The sequence below is a fragment of the Alternaria rosae genome (assembly GCF_020736505.1).
Source record: "Alternaria rosae strain MPI-PUGE-AT-0040 chromosome Unknown BKA58scaffold_6, whole genome shotgun sequence".
In the NCBI taxonomy this organism is placed as follows: domain Eukaryota; kingdom Fungi; phylum Ascomycota; class Dothideomycetes; order Pleosporales; family Pleosporaceae; genus Alternaria; species Alternaria rosae.
In genome coordinates, this window is record NW_025763575.1 from 571,297 (window position 1) to 595,812 (window position 24,516).

The 24,516-nt window shown below is 51.3% G+C and overlaps 9 protein-coding genes and 1 non-coding gene across 10 annotated transcripts; 8 read left to right on the forward strand and 2 right to left on the reverse strand.

Moving 5' to 3' along the window:
• Positions 1-782: 782 nt before the first annotated feature.
• On the forward strand, positions 783-2,623 carry BKA58DRAFT_362339 (major facilitator superfamily domain-containing protein; the record flags this gene model as incomplete). The annotated part of the gene is made up of 2 exons (XM_046168806.1): positions 783-2,129; positions 2,172-2,623. 2 exons carry the CDS (start codon positions 783-785, stop codon positions 2,418-2,420), a joined length of 1,596 nt encoding a protein of 531 aa, XP_046024034.1. The 3' UTR covers positions 2,421-2,623.
• A 338-nt stretch (positions 2,624-2,961) lies between these two features.
• Positions 2,962-4,161, forward strand: BKA58DRAFT_440593 (kinase-like domain-containing protein; the record flags this gene model as incomplete). Its single annotated transcript, XM_046173762.1, has 1 exon — positions 2,962-4,161. One exon carries the CDS (start codon positions 2,962-2,964, stop codon positions 4,159-4,161), a length of 1,200 nt encoding a protein of 399 aa, XP_046024035.1.
• Positions 4,162-4,327: 166 nt separating this feature from the next.
• On the forward strand, positions 4,328-4,418 carry BKA58DRAFT_t46. Its single transcript has one exon. It is a non-coding gene; the product is annotated as a tRNA-Thr (tRNA).
• Positions 4,419-4,444: 26 nt separating this feature from the next.
• BKA58DRAFT_188836 (kinase-like domain-containing protein) lies at positions 4,445-6,239 on the forward strand. The gene is made up of 2 exons (XM_046165570.1): positions 4,445-6,064; positions 6,127-6,239. The coding sequence occupies exons 1-2, from the start codon at positions 4,727-4,729 to the stop codon at positions 6,130-6,132; spliced, it is 1,344 nt and encodes a 447-aa protein (XP_046024036.1). The 5' UTR covers positions 4,445-4,726; the 3' UTR covers positions 6,133-6,239.
• A 638-nt stretch (positions 6,240-6,877) lies between these two features.
• On the forward strand, positions 6,878-8,616 carry BKA58DRAFT_402540 (benzoate 4-monooxygenase cytochrome P450; the record flags this gene model as incomplete). The annotated part of the gene is made up of 3 exons (XM_046171729.1): positions 6,878-7,021; positions 7,083-8,120; positions 8,173-8,616. 3 exons carry the CDS (start codon positions 6,878-6,880, stop codon positions 8,614-8,616), a joined length of 1,626 nt encoding a protein of 541 aa, XP_046024037.1.
• Positions 8,617-8,896: 280 nt separating this feature from the next.
• On the reverse strand, positions 8,897-11,649 carry BKA58DRAFT_458770 (uncharacterized protein; the record flags this gene model as incomplete). The annotated part of the gene is made up of 2 exons (XM_046174686.1): positions 8,897-9,752; positions 11,141-11,649. The coding sequence occupies 2 exons, from the start codon at positions 11,647-11,649 to the stop codon at positions 8,984-8,986; spliced, it is 1,278 nt and encodes a 425-aa protein (XP_046024038.1). The 3' UTR covers positions 8,897-8,983.
• Positions 11,650-12,567: 918 nt separating this feature from the next.
• BKA58DRAFT_188866 (ribonuclease H-like domain-containing protein) lies at positions 12,568-14,303 on the reverse strand. The gene is made up of 2 exons (XM_046165571.1): positions 13,586-14,303; positions 12,568-13,528 (listed from the first exon to the last, which is right to left on the reverse strand). Exons 1-2 carry the CDS (start codon positions 14,155-14,157, stop codon positions 12,844-12,846), a joined length of 1,257 nt encoding a protein of 418 aa, XP_046024039.1. The 5' UTR covers positions 14,158-14,303; the 3' UTR covers positions 12,568-12,843.
• Positions 14,304-14,816: 513 nt separating this feature from the next.
• BKA58DRAFT_188875 (uncharacterized protein) lies at positions 14,817-15,517 on the forward strand. The gene is made up of 3 exons (XM_046165572.1): positions 14,817-14,912; positions 14,964-15,219; positions 15,282-15,517. The coding sequence occupies exons 1-3, from the start codon at positions 14,904-14,906 to the stop codon at positions 15,428-15,430; spliced, it is 414 nt and encodes a 137-aa protein (XP_046024040.1). The 5' UTR covers positions 14,817-14,903; the 3' UTR covers positions 15,431-15,517.
• Positions 15,518-16,104: 587 nt separating this feature from the next.
• Positions 16,105-19,054, forward strand: BKA58DRAFT_188877 (6-phosphofructo-2-kinase-domain-containing protein). Its single transcript, XM_046165573.1, has 3 exons — positions 16,105-16,812; positions 16,864-18,727; positions 18,781-19,054. Exons 1-2 carry the CDS (start codon positions 16,379-16,381, stop codon positions 18,695-18,697), a joined length of 2,268 nt encoding a protein of 755 aa, XP_046024041.1. The 5' UTR covers positions 16,105-16,378; the 3' UTR covers positions 18,698-18,727; positions 18,781-19,054.
• A 3,616-nt stretch (positions 19,055-22,670) lies between these two features.
• Positions 22,671-23,873, forward strand: BKA58DRAFT_386355 (uncharacterized protein). The gene is made up of 3 exons (XM_046170453.1): positions 22,671-23,343; positions 23,399-23,596; positions 23,650-23,873. Exons 1-3 carry the CDS (start codon positions 22,730-22,732, stop codon positions 23,675-23,677), a joined length of 840 nt encoding a protein of 279 aa, XP_046024042.1. The 5' UTR covers positions 22,671-22,729; the 3' UTR covers positions 23,678-23,873.
• The last annotated feature ends 643 nt before the right edge of the window (positions 23,874-24,516 follow it).

Genomic DNA, 24,516 nt, shown 5'->3' on the forward strand with positions numbered 1-24,516 from the left:
AATCCCAAGATTGCTACCTGGGTTGCTCTTGGCCAAAAGCTTGTCGCATGGTCAAGAAAGTCTTGTTCACTGCAGAGAGTCTTATCTCGAACATCAAAGATATTCGTGCGTAGTATGCGAATAGTAATGCCAGTAAAAAGACGCAGTGTCTACTGGGCGATACCTAGATAGAGTTGTAGAGTCGAACAGCATCAGGGCACGCACTAAGCCCTGGCCGTCTCATCGGCTACCACGCTTCTGGGATCATGGCTAGATCGGCAGGCAGCTGGTTTCGTTATTGTACGATAGAGCGGTGCGTACTATGCCCATGAACTTCGACTATCATTCCAACACCACTCGGGTAACCCTGTCAACAATTAAAGCACTGTGAGCCTTACTCACTTCGTCGAATATACTCATAATCTTCTCGGTCTGTTAGAGTCCGAGCCGTTGATCCAGACATAAGCTCGTACTTCCCGCGGACGATTGGCGCATCACGAGTGCTTCCCTCCCATCGATTTAGCCGGTTGCTTTCAGGACCTCCTGACAGGGCTATTGGCCACAGCAGGCTCGCATCAGCACAGCTCGTAGAGGCACGGATGCAACAGTGCATTTTTCTAGTGCGTGCAAAGTTGTTGGAGGGATAATTCTAGTCCGTTGCGCCGTTGGGCCGGCTCCCGCTGGCGTCGTTCGCGTCGCGTCGATGAAGGCATATAAACTCCTACCCCAGACTTGTACCCCAGGCTGTAGTTCATCCCCAGATCTCTTCTTTTCTCCATCTTTTTACCCATTAACCTTGCGACATGGCTTCCGCGGACGAGAAGCCGACCGCTATCGGCATGGAGCACGTGTCCGACACCTCAATCGACCACGCCGTCGCGTATGAGGAGGGCAAGGAGGCTGGCCTAAGCGAGGCTCATATCTGCACCGAGGCGGACAGCAAACGAATCCTGCGCAAGACGGACATCTGGATGTTGTCGCTGCTTTGCATGGTGTATTTCCTGCAATCTGCCGACAAGGGAATCATCGGATTGACAGCCGTCTATGGTCTGAAAGAGGATGCCCATCTCGTTGGCAACGACTACTCAAACATCGGCAACATCGGATACTATGCGCAACTCGGTGTGCAGCCTCTGGCCGCGTGGATCCTCGTCAAGCTTCGATACCGCCACGTTCTTCCGGTCATTATCACATGTTGGGGTATTTCAGTTGCCGGTGGCCTCGGTGGTTCCAGGAGTTACGCCGGGCTGCTCGCATCACGATTCTTCCTCGGCGCCTTCGAGGCTATGGTCGTTCCCCTGTTCTCGATGATCACTATCGCCTTTTACAGGCGTTCGGAGCAGCCGTTCCGCGTGGCTTGCTGGTACAGCTGCTATGGTCTTAGCACCGTTCTCAGTTCACCCATCGTTTACGGTTTCGCTCAGATACACTCGACCTCGCTGTACCGCTACCAGATGGTGTACCTCTTCTTCGGGCTCTTAACTATCATAATCGGTCTTATCACATACTGGTGGGCCCACGATAGCCCTGGTGAGGCTCGATTCCTGACACCAGAGGATCGTTTGAAGGCTGTTGACCGAGTGAAGGCGAATCAACAGGGTATTGTATCGCACAAGTTCAACTGGAAGCATGTCGTCGAAGCCGTGACTGAACCCAAATACTGGCTGTACATGATCATGGTCATCGCTGTCAATGCTGGTGCGTCGGTTTCTTCGGTCTTTGGCTCCATCATCCTGAAGAACCTGGCTGGATTCAGTTCAGACGAAGCTGTCTTGCTGAACATGCCTTTTGGAGCGCTACAGGTCGTTTCCATTCTTGGTGCCTCGTGGCTGGCATATCGTTTCAAGCGCAAGTCGCCCTTCTTCCTGGGCCTGGTCACCATCGTCATTATTGGTGTTGCTCTGTTGGTCGCGCTCCCAAAGACTCCAGAGAACAAGGGTGGTCTTCTCGCAGGTTACTACTTGATTGCCTTCGTATACGCCATTAACCCTCTGCTTATCTCTTGGATGGGTTCCAACTGCGCTGGACAAACAAAGAAGGCCATCTACTACACTTCTTTCAACGCTGGCAACTCTGTAGGCAACATCATTACCCCATACATTTTCGATTCGAAGTTTGCACCGCAATACGTAAGTACCTCCATCCTTGTCGTATACTCGGCCGACAGTTTGTGGCTAACAATACGTTATCAGGTCAACGCTCTCAAGGGTATCTTGATCATCTGGTGCATCCTCTGGGGTGTCGTTGTCGCCCAGATCCTTCTCATCACCTGGATGCAGAAGAAGAAGTGCGATCAGCGTGAGGCAGCTGGTCTTCCCAGGAATCCTATCGATTATTCGATGAGCGGCCATTTCCATGAGGCTGGTGCTGAAGTCCACGGAGAGAACGGTCTGCAAGACATGACAGACAAGGAAAACATCTACTTCCAGTACTTGTTGTAGTTGCGAATGGGGCTTAGTCATTCCTCGATCGTTCTTCTGTAGTAGATACCAATGTCATCAGTTAGATCTTCAGAATGACCTTGCTTGAGTGTTTCCGGCATCTCTTCAGGTCGGTACTTCCTGGTGTTCATAACTAGCGAGATCATATGAGGCTCCGGTAGATATAGGTATAGGTGCATGGAGATTGTCGAGTTCGCAAATGCCGGCAGTGCGAAGGGCAGTACCGACCTTGATAAGGCAGGCGGCATGTATTCGCAGAGAGCTTGATTCAGGATTTTCGCTTATGTCAGCCATTCATGACTAGCCTGACGCGTCGCGTCATCCGACCCCTCGACGCAGTTTTCTAACAACAGCATGCCTAGGTGGACACTAATGCTCACCACTTGATTATGCAACTGGACTACAAATCTGCTACCGTCATCTCTTGGCCGTTCGGATGATCACACGATCACAGCTGATTTTAGCCTGCTTCTTCGTCCCTTGTATCTCAGTCCTCCTGCTACCGTATTTATACGCTCGTATACGACCTTCAGCAGACCCGATGCCTGCGCGAGTATCACCAGACGAAGTAGCGTCTGCTCTCCTTGCCGAAAAGGGACTGTGTCTCCAATCTGTGCAAACTATCCAATCGTTATGGGCTGGCTACGGCGAGATTTGTCGTATATTCGCTAATCCGACAGGCTCCAAAGATTCGACGAAACCCTACGTACTCAAACTCGTAAATCCCCCACCGACGAAGGCAGACGATGAAGGCCACACCAGAAAGATCCTGAGCTATCAGATTGAACAGTACTTCTATAGCCACCTCGCTCCTCAAATGCCATCAACCTTGCCGGTCGCCGAATGCGTCGCTAGCATCAACAAGCACAACACGGACGGCACTTCGATGACTGCGATGTTATTGAGCGATTTGAAACAACAGTATCCTGTCGCCGGAGAGAAGCGCGATGTGTTGACAACAACACAGGCTTATGCCGCGTTAGATTGGCTTTCTGGCTTTCATGGCTTTTGGTGGACCCGCGTTAAGTCTCTAGACTCCGCTTCCCTGGTCCTACCACCGCTCGAGGAAGTAAAACGTGATGGACGGGACGCGTCGAACAAATCGGTTTGGCTCAATGGCGGATACACCTACCTTGCGACGCGTCGCAAGGAGTACAATACTCTGGCGAAGGATTTCGATGCCGAGTGGAACGAGCCGCTCACTGACTGGGTCGATGGCGAAGATGTCTCCATCTCAGAGATAGCGGCAGCGTTTCTCTCGCCGAAGCCTACCGGCTGGACACCAATTGAAGCATACCAAACCCTTATCCATGGTGATGTAAAGTCTGAAAATATGTTCACCACCAGGTCTGGCGAAGAGGTTGCATTCTACGACTTCCAATACACTGGTCTTGGCCTGGGAGTCTGCGATCTCGCCAAGTTCTTCACATGCTCCGTTCCGCTAAGCATGCTCGTTGCCGACTCGCATATCCCGCGGGAGCTACTCATGCAAGAAGGCGAGAAGCAGCTGTTGCAACGATACTGGGAAGGATTGAGGGATACAGGCAAACAAGAGTACAACTGGTCAATCTTCGTGCGACATTGGGAGACGGCGCTCGTAGACTGGCTCCGCTTTCAGGCCAGCTGGGGCTTCTGGGGAAACACTGAATGGTTAGAGGCTAGGGTGCGGAGTATACTGAAGGATCAAGAGTGGAGGGACGCATTGATCAGTAGTGTGGACAAAGCGAGTATCCGCAAGTAGGTGAATCCCGCGCAGAAGGACCACTCCGTTCGCCGTCTCAATAGCGTTTGTACCTTTACTCGGCGCAAACGTCGGTCGCGCTGGCGCTGGCGCTGGCAATGGACTCTCATCCTCGCCGTCAACGAGCCTACATATGATGTTTCAATTCATCTTCGATAATAAGTCGGCTCAAATGGCCAAGTGGTAAGGCGTCGCACTCGTAGATCGAACCAGATGACGATATGCGAAGATCGCCAGTTCAATCCTGGCTTTGAGCTTGTTCAATCATTCGTGTTTTCTCTTCTTTCTTTTTGCCGCGAAATTCAATACAGAGACGCATCAGGCTGTCCATCACGTGCACAGCAGAAGCTCCCTTCTGGGCTCTCTCGACAGTACATTCAGCTTACGCAGCTGAGGCAGATGGTTGGGTATCGCCCACCCTGGCCTGCATACTGCGGCTTATGTAAAGAACCCCGCAGCCGAAGGCCAATACACGTTGCGAAACCAAGATGAAGTTTCTACAGCCTGGTCGACTTCAACAATGGCATTTTACTTCTCACGACAAATCTGATTCCACATCGTCCCAATGTCCCGACGCATGCCGATACAGCACCATCCAAGCCAGTTTTCCTCATCTGGTACATCAAGTCCACTCGAACAGCCACCCTGCGAATACATCGATGGCGTAATGCTGGATTGGTCTGGCCGCGGCACATCTCACGTGGATTTCGATAAGTCAGAAGTACTTCCTCTTACACAGGGCGAGTTCCTCGGACATGGGATGCACGGCGGTGTATACGAGACCAGTTGCAATGGCGTCAAGCTCGCCTGGAAACGCAAGTATTGTCGTCGCAAGATCGGTGAAAGAGAGATGCGCGAGATTGAGATCATCAAAAAACTCTCGCATCGTCATATTATCCGGATGATGGGAACTTACACGCACGGCCCATTCCTTGGGTTGTTATTGTGGCCTGTTGCGACCTGCGATCTCGCGACTCTTCTTGAGGATGTGGACTGGCTACAAAAGAAGGTCTTGGTCGAGAATGGGGATGCGCCTGGGTTATCGGAAAAGCAATCCGAACACGATGTCGATCGCGAAGCAAGATTTCGCGCGCTTGGAGTCTTAATCCGAGATCCAGAAATTGACAGCCACCCAGCGAGACATTTCCTCAAACAGTCCATCGGCTGCATAGCGAGCGCAGTAGCTTATCTCCATGCGTCTAACGTCAAGCATAAAGACTTGAAGCCATCCAACATCCTACTTTCCAGGGACGGGCTATGGCTGGCAGACTTTGGTACGGCGACAGACTTCTCCGTGTTGACTTCGAGTGTGACCGATGAAGGAGATCGGGGTACACAGAAGTATTTTGCCCCGGAAGTCGCTAGGTTCGCGCCCAGCGGCCGCTCAGCAGATATATTCTCTCTGGGCTGTATCTTGTTCGAAGTCGTGACTCTGTACATTGGATATACCCTTACTTTCAGCCAGCGGCTTCGTCGGTCGCACGACAAATCTTTTCAATCGAATCTTGACCAGATTGTCGGGTGGTTTGAGGAAGCCATCCCCATTGCATCAACAGCTGCCGATGATTATCTCCTCGGCCTCGTGCGATGGATGATGGAAGAAGAGGCAGCCATGCGTCCAACCGCTGACGTGGTCGAAGAAGAAGTCTTTTTGATCAGTGGCTTGGGCCTAGCGCTTTGTACACAACACGCTCGACAAATCGATTGGGGCTTCCATCGACCTTGTTGCTTGCCAGAAGAGCGTCCCGATCGAAGAATAGGCCTGCTGCCAACCCCAAAACCTGTAATCACGATTAAAGTCACATATGGAACAGGCTACCTCATGTCAAGTCACTCACTCGAATGTACTGTCTATCTCGAACACACTGGCGGCGGTCTTGTTGAAAGTGTTCACATGTTTACTGTAAGTGCACCTGTGACCGCTGCGTGTGGGGAAGTATGCTGAAATCTATTCCTACAGAACAGAGCTAGTCGAAAATCCCATATGATTTTCGACTCACCGCCTTACCAAATACGCAGCAGATATGGGTACGACATTGGTGCGTACGTCGTCCTTCGGCCAGGCTACGAGTGGATTAGTCCAATAGCTCAGCCGATGCCAAAGACTACAGAGAAAAGGATGATGCCTATATTCTGGTTACCCAATTTCCAAGATTCGCTATGTGAAGAATCTCTTGGTGTACAATGGGCATGAAAAGATGCGAACTTGCTGAAATCGAGTTGCCGAGGTATTTCAGCACTACGAAGGATGTTAACTCTCGTTTCAAGAGCGCTGCGAATAATTTGCGGTCCCTGGAAGTCTGTAGCACATCAGGGCAATACAAGGCTTCCCGCTACTTGCATCTCGTGCAACCCCAACACCAGCTGGTATCAGATTACCCAGCAACGAGGATGCATGCTATCGGTCAATCTGATACCTATGGCTGACTGCTAAGCAGTCATGCTAACTGCAATAACTAGCGCAACGGGCTCGTGTGGTCTGCATCCATAGATAACATAGCAGCGTTGTGGTAAGCGCTAGCGGTGTGCAAGGTCTTGGCGCCCTTGCACATTTCGGCCTGCTGAATATGCTTACACTATTATTAGCGAGTTTCTCAATAAGTTATGATATTGTCTCACGTTACCTGCGCGCAGTCTTTAGCGTGTGCCTATATGGCTTGCCGAGGCCCCCTCAAGTGGAAGAGACGATCCCCGCACATCAACCACCGCACTTACCATGGACCGCCTATGGAATCTCATCCGTAGTAGCGCATCGAAGGAATTCGCTGTGTCTCTATTCGGAATATGGGTACTGTGCTGGCTCGCCGTCGGTGTGTATAGGGTGTATTTCCATCCTCTAGCCAACATTCCTGGGCCAAAGGTACTACCTGGAAGACAACGTGTTCTACGAAGGATTTCGAATTACAACTGACGCTGAGTAGTTGGCAGCATTTACGTTTTGGTACGAATTCTACTATGAGATCTATCCGCACAAGTTCCAGTATATGTGGAAGATCAAGCAGCTACATGAAGAATACGGTAGGCTAAGCACTGGTATTTGCCTTCCCGATCTGATCAGAGCAACAGGCCCTATCATACGTATCAACCCTCTCCAAGTTCATATACATGACGCGGATTACTTCGAGACCATTTACGCATCCGGCGCCAACCACAAGCGAGACCGTTGTAGTTGGTCGCATCATTCCGGTGCAAAGACTTGGGCAGGCGCTATACTGGAGACGATGGACCATGACTTGCATAAGCTGCGACGAAACGCCGTATCGCCCTTCTTCAGCAAGCGCTCGGTCCAAGCTCTCGAAGGGCTTGTCGTGAACAACACCAAGAAGCTGGTGAACCGTTTCGCAGGCGAAATGGACAAGACTGGACCTAAAGCCGGTGTCGTAAACCTCAACAACGCATACGCTGCCTTCACCATGGACATCATTTCCGAGTACTGTTTCGGAGAGTCGATGAAAAGTCTAGATCACGACGAGTATGCCAAAGACTGGCTCAAAATGATGCACGAGGGCATGCAGATTGAGCCATTCGCGCGCCAATTCCCTACCATCTTCAACTTCATGTTAGATCTTCCGCCGCATATTGTTGCGAAACTGGATTCCGGGATAGCCCAATTGAATGCCTTCAATCTCAGTATGCTGGGCAAGATTAAACGGATCATGAATCGTGAGGACGGTGACGGCGACGCGAAGAACCTCAGGCGGACTATATTTCACGACATACGAGATGATGTTGGTTGTAAACTTCCGGAGAAAGAGAAAGAGCCCATGAGATTGATGGCGGATGCCAGTGTTATCCTTGGTGCGGGGACAGAGACGACGGCAAGGACTATGGCGGTCACCACCTACTACCTGATCAAGGACCCCGAGATCGGAGAGAAGTTGAGAGAGGAACTAAAGATCGTGATGCCAACAGTGAACCACGAAGTCTCACTATCTCAGCTGGAGGCTCTGCCATACCTGGTAAGCGGTCCGCTCTAGGCGGGAAGCTAAACGATTCTGACCAACATCTCAGACCGCAGTAATAAACGAAGGACTCCGCTGCGCTCACGGCGTGTCCTCCCGCCAACCCCGCGTCCCCACCGGCGAATCCCTTCAATACGGCCCCTACACTATCCCTCGCGGCACACCCGTAATGCAATCCTCCTACCTCCTGCACACCGACCCCTCCATCTACCCCGACCCGCTCACTTTCCGTCCAGAGCGGTGGCTCGATAACCCCAAACTCACGCGCTACTTCTTTGCTTTCGGACGTGGGAGTCGGAATTGTCTGGGCATGAATCTAGCTACGTCGGAATTGTACACGGGGCTTGCGATGATTTGGCGGAGGTTTAGGATGGAAGTGAACGATACAGTGGAGAGGAGGGATGTATTGACTACGAACGATTGCTTTTTGGGTATGCCGGATTTGGGGAGTGAGGGGATTCAGGTTAGGGTTGTTGGGGTGGTGGAGGGGTGAGGGGGTGAAAGTGGAGGAATGGTGAGGTTCGTGCGGGCACGGCGAAGGAAGAAAAGAGACATTATCCATAGGTGGCATTATGCTGTTCAGCATATCTACCCCTAAGTCATCGCTTAGTTCTCTCTTCTCCTTTACATTCCACAATCGCTCAGACAGTACAAAACCCCTCACAAGCACCATCATACGAACGATAGCTTGGTGGCCTTGACGGCTGCCACTCATGAAGTTCGTAAGCCGGTAGCTGCTCATCCATCGCCGGCTGTACATCCTTCGGTAGCCCATCTGCATTCCTATCCCGCCTGACCCCTCTCTTCCAACGACCCTTCACCGCATCCCATCCCTTAACATGTGCCAAGACAATAGCTTCTCACATAGCAACATGGCCACGTTGCGCAGAAGCCCAAAACTTCGGCACGTTGATGTCCAGCCAGCACGCTAGAGCCATCATCATGAACATGAGAGAGATGACCACTATGAGAGTCGGAATAGCTCCAACTGTTGCCCAGACTATCAGGAAGATTTCCAGCGTCGGATACGTTGTGCGTACTTTGTCTTCCATGTAGTCTATGATGGCAGGTGGGATGTTGGCGCCGTGGATGTAGTATCCGATATTACCGAGATACACACTCATCTTCCAGATATTGCGTAGGCTGTCGTCGTAGTGACACTCGCCAAGCGCAAAGTATTCCTGATCGGAAGTGAACCCGTTCGACGATCTCAGCGTCTTTGGGTTCGTGACGCGCTTCAATCTGACGGGCTCGTTGTTATACAGTAATCCCGGCATGACCTCGCTGAAGCAGTGACCGTTTCTACAGTCCTCAGACTTCTGTTCGGAACGATACGAGATCGGATCGTTGAAGATGGCTTTTCGCAGCGCTTTTGGATATGAAATCCACCATGGAGTTGTAATAGAGAAAAGGCCGGGTCGGCCGATCGGGTCATGGGCGAGTGTGCCGTTTTTGTATGCGATGGTGAAGTATATGTAGGCCTCGTAGCCGTGTCCATGACAGTCGGTGCCGTACATGGTGTCGATGGTGATACCTTCTATGTCACTTTCACTTGGTCCGATTTCGCCGGGAAAGTGGCGGGGGAATGTGCGTTCTGGTTGGGGCTCGTGGCCGGACCAGATGCGGTGACTGTAACTGTTAGCGATGAGTCTATGGGAATATTTAGCCTGAAGGGGGTTATACGCACTATGGCGCTGATTCGCATGTTGGTGAAGGTATCAAGGCATCTGATAGGACGGACGGTGTGCTGAGCTTAGGGTCATGCAATGTTAATGCAGGGACTGAAGTTGAGATTACGACGGGGCCGTGACCAGTTTTGAAAGGTATCTTGTAGATGGAAGTTGGTGTGGAAATCGTTGGAATTGAGGTTGAGTCGGAGGAAACCGCACGTATGTTCAGAGCAGATGCCGTTGGAAAAGAATTCGCGACGATGCCACCTGCCAGCGCGGAAAGGAGCACGAACTTTGCCGCTGGCGATAGCATCGTTGGACGTCTGCTGTATGTCTGTATGCAAAAGCGCTGCGAAGAGTATGTATGTTAGGAAGCTTTTTCTCTGCAGTTGAAGACGCCTATAAAGACTTTGGCTAGGGAGCAGCCTAGAAACCGCCGTCTGCAATCGAAGTTTCTCATAATTCTAACCATGGACAAGCAATCCTGGTCCTTTTCGCGCAGCGCGCAGTCTACTTGCACGTGGTCTCGCTACCAAGACTCCATTCCCTACGAACCAAGGTCACCAATCGGAGCTAAGACGAACACAAAGCATTCATCAAGACTTCAGGATTCGTGACAGGGCAGAACATTCAGCTACCAGCCAAGACCGTAGAAGCCATGCTTCCACCACTCCCTGCCTACAAGCCAACCCGCCTACCTACCAAACACCCTCCTCATCCGGGAATGCCTCCAGATCATACAAAAACAGCATAAACGGCCCACTTAAAACTATGCAAGCAATCACGTATATGAGGAATAGTAGTATCCACATGCCGCCTTTGACTGTGAATGCATAAGCGCAGACAGCGATTATAGCTGCAAATGTGTGGATTAATGCTGTGATCGCGATTGTGAGGACTATATACCAGAGGATTGCCGAGAGGATGGGTCTGAACACGTTACACATTTTGTGGTGGAGGGAGTAAGGATAGAAAGGTAAGGGCTGGGAGAGAGTGTGTGTGTGAAGGGTGAGGCTGGTTTATAGTTATGTGGCTCAGGCGTGCGAACATCATAGTTTTGAAATCTATATCACGTTGTGTTCGATATATATAGGTTTGCTGATGTAAAGCATAAGTCCCCGCGTTTACGAACCGGTTTGCCGCTACAATGCGAGCTACTGTGGACGCGAAAGGAAATGACCCTTGCCATACCCAAAGTGCCACTGGCTTCTAGCGGATCAGAAGAGGGACAATGAAGAGAAGTAGGCCAACATGATAATAGGGAAGCTTCAAACTAAGGCAATGTTAGGTTGTACGATGAAGGCGTCTAGTATCCCTCGTTGGTGGAGGTGTATAGTCGCAGCTTACATCTCAGACTTCTCACTTGTCTCCTCTACCTTCGCTCCCACCTTCTCTTTATCAACGTCCCGGTCTTTGTATTTCTCCTCTTCCTCTTCCGCCTTCTCGCTCAAAAACTCCGTCTTCTCATCAGCCCTCCCCTCCTCTTTCTGCCCCTTTACAGCCTTCTCCTCCCAAGCCAACCTCCCCTTTTCAACATCCTTCTTTCCCCCATTCTCTACCATGTTCCAAAACTCATTCTCCTTCCTCCTCAAATCATACTCCATAAGAGCAGCCCCCAGTATATACAAACCCGCTGTCGTCATTTGCAAAATCGTCAGATGACCATTTATCCAGTAGTTCGAAACGATATACGCAATCTGCAGCACGACTTGCGCAATGAGGAGACCGCGACACCAGCGCGAGTAGCGGCGGTGTTGTTTGATGTCCTTGGTGGTGGACATGCTGCTATTGTTGGAGTTGGCTTGGGGATCGGATTGTGGAAGGTGGGCTTGCGGTTGGTCGGAGTTGTCGGGCATGCTTAAGCGGCGGCGTTCTGCGGTGTGGACGAAATAGATGTGGAAAGCGTAGGCGGTGAAGAGGAGAGATAGGTGGTCATATATCCTTTCACTGATAGTAAGTCCCACAATACAAACGATATACACGATGACTGAATACCTCATTAAATACTGGAAGGGAGGACAAAGACTGAGGTCACTGATAGTGCGTTCGGAAATGGGTTTTAAGTCGAGAGGTGGATGAGCGGGGCGTAGACAAGTTGTTATAGACGATGATGATGATGATGGTGGGTGGCCTGATTGGGGTTAGTAGCCGTTTCTTCCGAGTGCATGCACACATGACTAGCCTGTGGCGAATGCGTCGGAATGGGATCCGGTGGGTGTTTTTGTTCCCATTCGCACATCAGTGCCGTTTCCCGAACTTGGCGTGTGAAGCTTGTCGTGCTTAGCCTGCACATCCGCACACCGGTGTCGTGTCATCGCCATAATATACAGATGTTTGAACATTGAAGGCGTCCTCTTGCCTGTCTCCGGACCCGCGTACACCGACTTACTCAAAGTACCCAAATCGGATTTCTCTCGAAAGAATCCAAGATGATGGTAGACATTGACATGCGAACCGCAAAGCTTCAAATCCAGCTCCTCACAACCACCATCCTTCATTCCTAATCCTCCCCAACAACAGCATCCACAAACCCCTCCAGAACCTCTCCCAACCACCACACCACCGCTGGACTCACACTTTTCAAGATCCTGGCGAAAAACAGCTCCAGAAGGGGCACGCAGAGCACTCTCCAAAGAAAGCCAGGCGGAGCGCAATAGCGGATGAAGTGCACAATCTCTGCGATGCTCATAAGGAGCATTTTCAGTATGATGGCGATGACGATGTACCAGGCGAAGTGGTAGGCTGCTTCGTCGAAAATATTGGTGAGGTGTGATGTAAGTGTGGAAAGGCGCGAGGGCGGTGTTGAAACGATGGGACTGGGTTCGTGAGACATTGCGTCGTGGTCTGGTGTGGTAGTAGGTAGATGGTAGATGGTGCGAGGTAGGATGATATGAAGATTGTATGTGTGGAAGTGGTGGGAAGCGGCAAAAGTTTGAAAGATGTTGAAGAAATCTTGTTGTTAAGTGAATTCATTTCTCGTACTTGTACCATGGTTGGCCGATTTGGTTCCAGTCCAACCGCATACCGCTTGTTCAGCGGCTGGCGGGTATCTAGTATGCCGCTTCTGGCTCTGTCTCCTTCTTTTCGTCTCCATTCGTCTTCGATGCAAATGCTGGATGGTCGGCAAATACGTCGTCGATGTCCTGTGCTGAAGCTGCAGCGGCTTGTTCGACGTCAACATCCGGCTGGTCCACATCCTGGGGTATAAGATAATTATCGTACCCATTTGCGCTTTCGTCTGCAAGCCCGCGGAAAATCTCCTCTATGTCCTCCACATCGTCATGCTCCTGCTTCGGTGATGCTGGATCGTTGGGGTTCCTGTACTTTGTCCGCAAAGTTTCTGACATGTCGAACGTGGACCCCGATGCAAGCTCGACAGTCCACTTGTCCATGGCCTGATTTGCAAAATTATCGGCTTGAATGTTGCCTGGATCGACGTCGTGCGCCTTAACCCAGGTGATTTTGGTCTTGGCGCCAGCCTTTTCTCGTTCTCGTATCCTCGCCAGGATGGGTTGTATGATTTCCTTGTTCATGACATCTTTGCCATGAGCATTCTTCCAGCCCTTTCTCTCCCAACCTGGGACCCATTGCGTAAGGCAGTCACGAGAATATCGGGAGTCGCTGATGATTTCCATGTCGCGGTCGATGGGAACGTGGTCGATCGCGCGAGATATTGCGACTAGTTCGGCTCGATTGTTGGTCTGGGGCTCACCCCTTAGAGGCTCTTGAACGTTTCTGTATTAATGTTAGTGGGCTGTCCCTGATAATCAACATGTTGGATACCACACGAACCTGGAATCTTGTGGGCCGAAGTAGACACCACAACCAGCTCTCGCGCCGACATTGCCATTACCCCGTGAACCACCGTCAGTGTACACTACGACGGGCCTTTTGGAGTCTCCAGTCGGCTGTCTCTTCCTCTTGCCAAGTTCTTCCTCCGTCTTCTCTCTGATCCTGCCTGTTAGCTCATCGAGCTTAATATTCGGATCAAAACCGTCTACTGCGCCTGGCGGCAGGGGGCCGTACCCAGGCTCGATCTTGACTTCATGATGATCTGGAATCAATGCCGGTGATGCGTTCTCCTTCTTTTGTCGCTTGGGCGCACTCTCTGATATCTCTGCACTCCTATCCAGATTGCCTGTCGCAGACGGAGATCGAGATGCAGAAAGATCTCCTCGTAGGCTTATGGGTGCACTAGAACGTCCATTGGGGCCGTAGACGTAGTCCTCGGCGTCTTTTAGGGTTTTGAAGCCCTGTTGTAGTCCACCATTGTAGCCCTTGACTTGCGCCTCTGTGTTCGGCCAATCCGTATAGATGCCCGGTTTACGCCCGACCTTTACTCCGTAGTAGTTCCACTTCCCCATTCTTCCTTCTTCGTTGACACGAGTGTCGGGGTAGTCGTCCCAGGGCGGAAATGGGCGTACAAACGTTACGTGCGATCGAGACAAGAGGCTTGTAAAGCGGGCTCGGCTGTTGTTCGAGTGCCTACTTGTGTCAATTGCTATTCGAAGGTAGCTGGTAATAAACAGATGCGCTATCGGGTACTCGTTTCAGCGAGAACATACCGTGCGCTGGTCCCAGGAGAAGGAAATACTACGCGCTGCGTGAAGTTTCGCCAGGCGACAAGTCGCATGCAGCGCTTACTCGATGAAATGGAATGGCTAATCTACCGGAATTCGGTGTCGTCGCGAGGTCATGTATCGGATTGGACTTTTCACGACACTGTTTGTGGTTGCGGGGACGGTTGCGGAGGAACAACTTCGGAGGTGCTTGGACCCTGCAGCAACCTCGCGAGCTTCATCTTGGGAAGGAGCTAACGCGTTTGCGTAGGACTAACCGCGTTGAACATCTTGCGAAACAGAGACATCTTCACGAAAACCAATTCCTGATCATCGTGCGACTGGAATCCACACTTTGTGAACGTGAAAACACGTAATCAGGGGTTACTCAACGCGCTGTCGTTTGAACCTCGGGATACCCCTACCCCACTACGTCACCCGTCTTCCGCAGCCATCAATCGCGTACCCAACTCTATCCCGAGGTAGTACCGGCATAGCAACATCACCACTCACGCCATCTCTCTGCGTCTAGGTAGTTCGCAACAATCACCATGTTCGAGGTAGGACTTGCATGTCATTGTCTAGATATATCCACCGCTCACAGCGTTCAGGGCCGTCACGCATCAGATAGATATCGTCTCCATCTACATCGCGCTCGCTCGGTCATCTTGACGGGTCCAGAGCTCGTTGAAATCCGCGCAGCACAGCGAACGTTCGAAGGCGCATACGTCCGTACAGCAATCGGCCAGTTTTCTTTTGCGCTTGTCGTGCTAAAGATCTTCACCGCCGAGTTCTACTCGATCGGTGCGCTGTTCGCTGTCTACGGTGCTGGCATCTTGTTTATCAGTTTGTTCCGGCGACAACAAGGTCAGTTGGGAACGATCATGCGGATGTATGACGACGAGAATGTGGGTGCTGACAGCGAATAGGAAACAAACAGTTCTTCTCGGAAGTCGGTGAGGATGGCCTGCACAGGAAGAAGTTCCGAACATCCGGCAATGTGGTGTCTGTGTTGACAGCCTTGAGCGTTTCAGCGTACATCTGTCTGCTGGTCTTAACGCTGAAGCTTACGACATAGCCACTTCCCGACTTCGCTCGTAGGACGTGACTGTTACCTTTTGTTCTGCGACAAACAGTTTCATCATGGGTGACAAGGCTAGCATGGTATCGCTCCAAGCATGTTGCAGGTGGTTCAGGATCCCCACGATACGGAAGGCACGTCTGGAAGGCTTCTCGGACTCTGGGGAAATACATGTCGCGTGTGTACTGTATATGCGTGCCAAGGACTTTGGCCTACACAGTACAACAGTGGAGTTGGTGGCTGCACGCTGACGTTATTGGATCCACCCACGAACCGGTCGGCATGGGACGAAGATACCTTGAGATGAGTGGCGCATCACACGACAATCAAACCACGGCTTTATTCAGAGGTACTTTGGTTCCTTTCTCGACCTGTACCTGCGTACAAAGAGCCTAATTACAGTCAATGTGAGCTCTCTCCATCGTCGCGAGCTGCAGTGGGAGGCGTGGTGGATTGATTGGTTATCGGAGTCGGACTGTGGGGTTTGTCCGCTTCGAGCAAGAACACATGCACCCGCCAAGCGGCCTGTAACATGGCGAGGAACGCGCAGACAAGTCGCGTATTACTGCAGCGCAGTTTCACCGACCAGGCTGAGAGATATAAACTGCCGGTGATGCATTTCTCAACGCGTTTGCGCGCGTTCCTGAAAACTCGTCCTCCGCCAACGGCCTAGTTCAAGCGGCGTACCCGTGGATCCCTCAACCAAAGGCCGACTCCGAACAGTCATATCGAGCCAGCCCTTGATAAGGTCAACGGCCCGATCAGCCTGCCTTTGCAAATCCACCCGACATTTCGACAGAGACCCTTCTTCTACTCAACTTTTTTGACCAGCTCCTCGACGCAACCAAGTCTCGTACCGGCAGCCGCGACTCGCATCCAGCGCCCTGGGTGCTATCTTAGCGCAGCGGCCAGGCTAGCTTGACATAAGTATTTCGACATCTTGGCATGACGCCGAACATGGAAGCAGTCCCGACGCCGATGGTGACCGAGCTTGTACATCACAAGCAACCGCATCGCCGCCGATCCTCAGCTTCCTCAAACACCTCGACTACCAACCGCCGCTTCAGCTCCCACTCCATATACGCCCGATCTGTAATGAGCAAACTCACCATCCCTCTCGACACCGCAAAGCAGCCAAACACAAACACCGACAACGACCTCACTCCCCGCGCCTCATCCGCTGAGCCCAAATTTCCTGCAGTTGCGCCTGCAAAGAACGTGCAGGCTCTCAAGGAGCGCGCACTTCAGAATGGCGAACTAAAGGCTGTACCGAACCCAGTCCAACAACAACACCACAATGGCAGTCTGGTCACGAAGGATGGTGTGGGCGCTGCCTTGAGTGACACCCCACTGCCATCCGTTCCCGGAAGCCCGCGGGAGTATGGAGACGCGCCGTCGCAGAGCTCATCCTACTTCACTGACCGTAACAGCGCCTTAACTCGCAACAGCTCCGCCGTGTCAACCCCTCGATTACGGCCTACTACGCTCGATATCCCCGGCCTGACCAAGTCCAAGGTCTCCCCCGACGGCAAGATCGCACAGCGGGATGTCGGCTCCAAGCTCGTCATCGTCATGGTCGGACTGCCCGCGCGAGGCAAGTCATACATCACAAAGAAAATGGCACGGTACTTGAACTGGCTGCAGCACGACACCAAGATTTTCAATGTGGGAGAGAAGCGGAGAGTAGCTGCGAGCCACAGTGGGTTTCGGCTGTCGCAAGCGAACCTCGAGCGGGTCTCTTCGTCCGTCAAGCAGGCCATTGAGGAGCATCAGGACACACTGCCGCAAATCGCTGCGAAAATTCTTATCAATGGCGACCCCGCGCACGATGGGCCCGTAGACCCACAGAACCTGCCGGACCCACGCCGGGGGAGCACGGCCATTGCGGAGGATGACGAAGAGGGCCCATCACTACCACCACCACGGGTTGAGGTCACATCGCCAGGCCCAAAGGGGCCGTCACCAAACAATGAGGCGGTGGAGGAGGAGAACGAGTCCATGGATCAGTCCGCGGACTTTTTCGACCCACAAAACCAACGGGCGGCGGCACTGCGAGAACAATGCGCAATGGAGACTCTAGACGACCTGCTCGACTACATTCTGAAGGGCAGTGGCTCTGTGGGCATTTTTGATGCAACCAACAGCACACTCGCGCGGCGCCAGCAGATCATGGAACGGATACGGAACCGCGCCGGGCCAGAACTCAACGTCCTGTTCGTCGAGAGCGTATGTCGGGACCAGAACCTGCTCGAATCCAATATGCGCCTGAAGTTATCGGGCCCAGACTACGCGGACAAGGACCCAGTCGCAGCATTGGCCGACTTCAAGAAGCGAGTGGCTATCTACGAGAAGAACTACGTTCCGATTGGCGACTACGAGGAAGACAACAACATGCCTTACGTCAAGATGGTGGATGTTGGTCGGAAGATGATCTCGCACCAGATCAAGGGCTTCCTCGCTGGCCAAGCCGTCTACTACCTCCTTAACTTCAACCTCGCACCGCGCATGATCTGGATAACAAGGCACGGCGAGTCAGCGGACAACGTGGCTGGAAAGATTGGCGGCGACTCCGACCTTAGTGAGAACGGACAAAAGTACGCAAAGGCGATGACACGCTTTATTGCAGCTCAGCGCAAGGACTGGGCCGTCCGGCAGGCAGACAAGATGGCCAACACTCACTTCCCCCCAGTAGCAGGCGACCACACCCCTCCGAACCCGTACTACAGCCACGAGCTCGAACAACGCAACTTCTGTGTGTGGACATCCATGCTCAAGCGCGGTATCCAGACAGGGCAATATTTTTGCGATGAAGACTTCGAAGTCAAGCAGATGCGCATGCTGGACGAGCTCAACGCAGGCCTCATGGAGGGTCTGACCTACGAAGAGATCCGCACAAAGTACGCAGACGAGTACCTCCAACGGCGACGCGACAAGCTCGCCTACCGATACCCTGGCCCCGGCGGCGAAGGCTACCTCGACGTCATCAACCGCATCCGCCCCGTCATCGTAGAGCTCGAGCGCATGACGGACCACTGCCTGCTCATCACACACCGAAGCGTAGCCCGCGTGCTACTCGCATACTTCCAGGGCCTCAAGCGCGAGGACGTGGCTGATCTGGACTGCCCACTGGGTATGCTGTACCAGCTCGAGCCTAAGCCCTACGGCGTAGAGTTCAAGGCCTGGCGATACAACTCCGAGACGGATGACTTTGATCATTTGCCGGATTACAAGCTCAGGCGTGCGCCTACACTGGCAAACAACTAGGAGCGATTGTCGTTTGATTGGGATTAGAAGGTTTGCGATATGTGTATATTACTATGGATGGTCTCCCTATAACAAGGTTTTAGAGATGAGTGGGATGGTGGGTTGCCATTACATTTCGTGGGTTCGTGTTCTCTCCCTAATGCCCGCCCTCTTTTCACGGCACTTTTGACGCTTGGTTGCGATGCTTCATGAGTATACATGACGTTTATGGGCATTTACAGGCGTCTTCCCTTTTCATCATTCTTTGCGTAGATGGTATGGCGTATGATAGATTGATGAACGAGTGGATGGATGATGCAATGATGATTAGACCTTGTCGTCTTCACTTCACTCAAAATCCAGTGCACTAGACCGCATGCGATGTTGAGAGATTGCGCTAGGGGGTATATAAAGCATTTTTTCGTCGCCTCTTTCTCTCTTTTTTACACCACAACTTCTCGGATTGCTCCTCAAAAACGCCCGTCAAGGAAACCATGTTTATCCTGGCGGCCTTCTCCAAACAAAGGCGGGTACCAAGTCATGTCCGTGTGCGTTGGCCTGTCTTTCCAACATTCTTTCCAAAATACCTCTTCCGCTCTTTGATGAGAAGCCTCTCCACTGGGTGTCGTTACAAAAGTTATTAAGACCCTGCCATGGCACCAGCGACTGTGCTGTTTCAAAATGCCCTCCGACAATATTCCATGGTTCCTTCGGCTCAGCTGTCGGACGCGTATAAAACACATGTTCTGGCTCTGTTGCTTTCTTCAAATCGCGCCCGGACTACTTGATGTTTTCCTGAGAAAGAAAAGAGAGAGAAGGCGAATGTGTGTGTGCCAGTCTTCTTCCTTCAAAAATGAAAGACACTATTGTTATGCGTGTGGGCTCTCCGCCTCGGCTTTTTCCAAAAACAGGGTGAGCACCGTGCGACGTAGAAGACGAGGATTGTGGGAATCAAACTTCGCTTGCTTCAGGCGATGAGACGAGAGACTTGTTCCGCTGGACGCATACTCAAAATTAGATCGTTACCGACATATGGAGATCGAGAACTAGCCAAGAGGACGGTATAAATACCTTCTTTCGTCGTCTTGATTCGTTCCTTCCACAACGACCGCCTTCCTCTTTTTTGCACCAAAATAACGAACTTGGAGAGTTCATGTGTTCTCCTGCTCTTCTCTTCCAAACGCCTGGACTGGCGATACATGCGCTTGCGCTGCTCTCTTCTCCACCAAAGACTCAGAATTTTGGTTCAGAGGAGTCAACAGCACTACGAGCTTGATCCAAAAACACTACTCAAACTCGTATGGAGACTCCCTGCTTTCTGCGCTGCGCATACAAAATTACTCCCGAAGCGACCCTATGGAGAGCGGAGAGTGCGGTGTTGGCATATAAAAGCCCTCCTTCCGCGTCCTTCATCCACTTCTTTATCACTACACTTCCTGTGTACTTTTACCAAAAGGCATCAATGGAAAGCGCATGGGAGTCTGCGACTAAGGACTTCCTATTCAAAAATCTTCCCTCAATTCCCATCTTATGTCGTCCTCGCCACGATCTCTTTGCATTCTACCAAAACTACCAAAGGGCACTTCAATGTTCGTTTCCGGCTTGCTTCCTCTTCTACCCAAAAACGAAATGTCTGGTTTCGATGACCGAGTGTGCTGGTTTCGTCCTAAGTCTACCCTCTCCTCAAAGCGAAATACACTGGTGGTGCCTCGATGGAGGGGTGTTGTGTTTTTCGAAATTGGGTGGTAGTACAAGCGATGGAGTGAGCTGTGCTGAGTGGTAAAACATGTGAAAAGTCGTTGAGAGAGGGTACATGGCTGGGAGAAGACGAGATCGGGTTGCGATATAAATGCTCCTCTTCTTCCTCTCTTGTTCTTACTACCTATGTACCACATTTTCTTGTGGCTTTACCGAAAGGTGTCGCTCCTTCCAACATTCCAAAACTCACCACAAAGACTGCATAGTTGGGAGATCGACATCACGCATGTCCATACATTTCACCAAAAACCCCGTGCCTGTCAAACATTTACAAGGTCCCGTCGGATGATCAAGACCAGAGGATTTGGAATCATGCCATTTGAGCTATAAAACATTCTCAATTCCGCATTCCTCGCCTTCTTCACTACCGCCACTATTCCGGCGCTTTATTTTAGAACAGAGATGCCTCAATTCCATGGCTTTTCCTTGTTCCAAAATCGCCGGTACTCCACGTCGTGTTCTGTCTCTCCTTTCCGCATCCAAAAAACACCACCTGCGAGGAACCAAGCAGGTCGGACGTTCCGTGGTAAAAACCAAAAGATACAACCGCGCACTTGATTAGAAGTACGTCTCAAAAAATTCCAATTGCGCTAGCCCATGTCGATCTTCGGGACTGGAAAGGAGTGGTATAAAGTCTCTTCATGTCGGCTTGAGGGCTGACTTTCGATACTACAACCTTTCTGCGTTTCTTCAAAACCTTGCTGAATACGACCGATGTGCTGTGCGCTCTTTTTCCCAAAAACTCACTAGACATGACGACATGTCTGTTTGGTCCTCTTCCCGAGAATTCGCATCAGAAGTGGCTCTCTGGCAGCTACATCGTACTCAAGTTCACGAACTACGCCGCCATGCGGAGTTCGGCTCTCAAATTAGAGAAGACACCCGGCCATGGCCGCGTGGCACTGAGTCTGCAAGCGCATACAAGACAGACTGGATATAAAAGACCTTCTACCGTCCTCCCTCCTGGCTTTCTTCACCTACAACTTCCTGCGTTATTCTTCGAATTTGATATGCAAAGCCTTTATGAGCTTTTGCCTGCTTCTCTAAAGACCGGGTATGACCGGCGCGTTTCGATCTCGTGGAAGTCTCATGATTCGATGTCAGCATATAGCAGCGATGGAAGATATAGCTAGTGCGAGGATGGCTTGTATAAAAGGCCCCCTTTCGCCGATGGCTCTCTTTATTCTATATCTCGAGCTTTTGTTGGCACTTCCAAAAAGGATGCGCCGCCAACAAATGGCTTTTCTGGCTCTTTCTCCAAAGTCGATCGGTTCACTACCATGAGTGCTTTGGCTGCTTGTCCCTTCTTGATCCAAAAGGCTACAGAATCTATGGCATGAGCCAGAAAAGCTGTCCAACGCGAAAACCCACATCTAGAATGGATATTCAGACAAGGGCGTCAACCATTCATGACTTGCCACCGGCGGTCGAGAATAAACGGCGAAGAGCGAAAGTCATGGTTCTCTGCTTTTTTTTTCACGCACTTCACTCTTGGCCAAACTGTTACTCAAAACATGCCGCCTAGCGATCTTATGACTGGCGCAGCACTTCGATCTCGAAATTCCATTATCGCATGTACATGTGCGCTTCTTCTGCTTTCTCAAACTAAAGTTAGCATCGACCTATGGGATTTGGCGCCGAACCCTATTGCAGAGACGCCACGGGCTTCCAAAACAACATGTACGCCTTTCGATGTCGCGACCAGACGTTTCAAAAGGCCGCCTCGCTCTATTGATATGGCAGAATTCGCATCCAAGAGATACAAAAGGCCTGCTGGCTTGTTCCTGCCTTCTTGTCACCTTCCACCGCGATTCTGGGCTATTCCAAAAGCCTAATACGTGCACCCATGGATGGTTGAGTCATTTTTTCAAAACTGCATCAGAAAACTGCTATGTACTGTTGCCGCTCGCGCTTCCCCGAATGCTTAAACAACACGGTTCCGTACACGGACTGTGGATGACAGGGAGACTGTTGGCGGACGTTCAAAAGCGATACTCTAACAATTGAAAGTCGTGAGATGACGTGATCTGACGCAAGTGCTTTGCGGAGCGATGAGAATGGAGATGGTCGCACCTGTTGAACGGGGGCGGCATGGGCTGCAAGGTTGAATCGTGCAAGCGAGATGCTGTGAAACTATTGGATGTTACCATGCAGCCGGGCGCCGTTGGAGGGGCCAACTAACAACCTGTGTGGTGTAACCTTGACAGCTACGAACGTCTTCTCTGCCCTCTTTTATCGCGGACGTAGCTTATGTAGCCTGCCCGCACTGCTTCAAACCACCGCACGCCATTCCCGATGGAGGATAGCCCACTTTCCATCGCCGCCAACGTCGCCGGCATCCTCACCTTTGCCGCTGCCATTCTCGCAGCCGCCTACATTCGCTATACCACTTTGACGAATGGCCTTTTGGAAATGGCCACGGTCCAGTCTTCCGTCGAGGCTAACCTTCAGGACCTAAGAATGATAGGTTTGAGAAGCCGTCTTGTAATAAAAGAGAGCGACGATAGCGATACCGCCTGGCTGAAGAAGTTGATCGTTTCTATCTACTCTGTAGAAATTGTCACCAGCATCTATGTAAAGCGAGCAGCAGGTCTGGACACCTCTAGCATGTTACTGCGATTGCCAGATTGCCCACTTGTTGGGGTTACGTCTACGACATGGACCGATGCCCTTCGAGAAGCGAGGCAGGCAGGCATGGAGGCTAGATCTATGGATGATGACATCGAGGCGAAGTACATATCGAAAAACTCAAATCGCCTGGCATCTGCGGTCCAGGCTACACTAAGGCTGGGTTCAACGCCACAGCTCGTGCGTTGGTATCGGGTGCGAGAGCGAGTCTTTGAGAAAATACGCCAGAGGGAACACCTACGGTCACGGCTTCTGTCTCATCAAATCTCCATGGCGAACTCGTAAGTACGCCATTGGAGAGAATGTTTCTAGAATGCTTGTCTGATAATTTGACAGTGCAGCTAGCAGGAGCAACCAAACACTTCAACAGCTCTTGAAGCAGCAAGCCCAATTCCAAGCCCAATTAGAAGAGCTCACTCAATTAGTGATGATAACGAACCAATTCTCAGCACGACCAGCGAGCGATGACATCAGTGGTAGACCAACAGAGGCGCATACAACGGCGTCGCATGATCAAAAAGAAGACGTTGAGCGGTACGTAGGCGCCGAGGGCTCTGGAGATTGAGATAACTGATTGTTGCGAACAGCAATGGCTGGCGCGATCATTTTCCCTAAGGTTTCATACAGCGGACATCGTTAAAGTAATAATCACATCATTTATCACCCGCAACCTCAGTTCAATCGCCCGTCAGCCGACCGGTCAGCCAACGCAATACCTTTACCTAGCGTAAAATCGTGAATTCTCTGCACAAAGTTCCAAACCCGAGAAGTAATAAGATACGTACTTTCATCTTCACCCACCTCAATATGTGGAAGATGAGACTTTAGTACCTTCAGAACAACACCTACTGTGATATCGAAAGCCTGTGCAATATCGCTTGGATGGTCCTCGATCACCCGGTGTCCTCTCATTATGATTTTGGGATTCAGTATCCTATTGCGTGTGTGTAGATGGTGCAGAATCTTGAACACAGTTGCACAAACCAACGATCGCGATACCAACGGGAAACTTCGATTGGGTTGATAACCCGAAGCATGCCGGATGTATGGATAATCCGAAACACTCTCAATGTATGAATAATAAGGAACATGTCGGATGTCTGGTCCGTTCCAGCGCAAATTGACACCAGTCCTGCGTGTTATCTCGGCGTGGCCCATGCTTCGACGGTAGATAGCACTGGCTGGATCCTCGGGGAGGTCTTCTATGGTGATGGTATGCAGCTTTTTCAGCCTATTAGCGATGATGTCTTAGAGCCACGTGCGCAGTTCACTGATTCTCGATTCATTGGCTAACAATTGACGGAAAGCACCGGGACACGGTGTCGATGTCAGAGGGTATTGATCCAGTGTTTCTGTGCCGACGATTAAGTACTCAATTACGTCTACGAGGTCGCTAGTCCACGCGACATCGCTCAGTCGCTGTATGCTAATGCGGATCAGAGATACCCTGACGG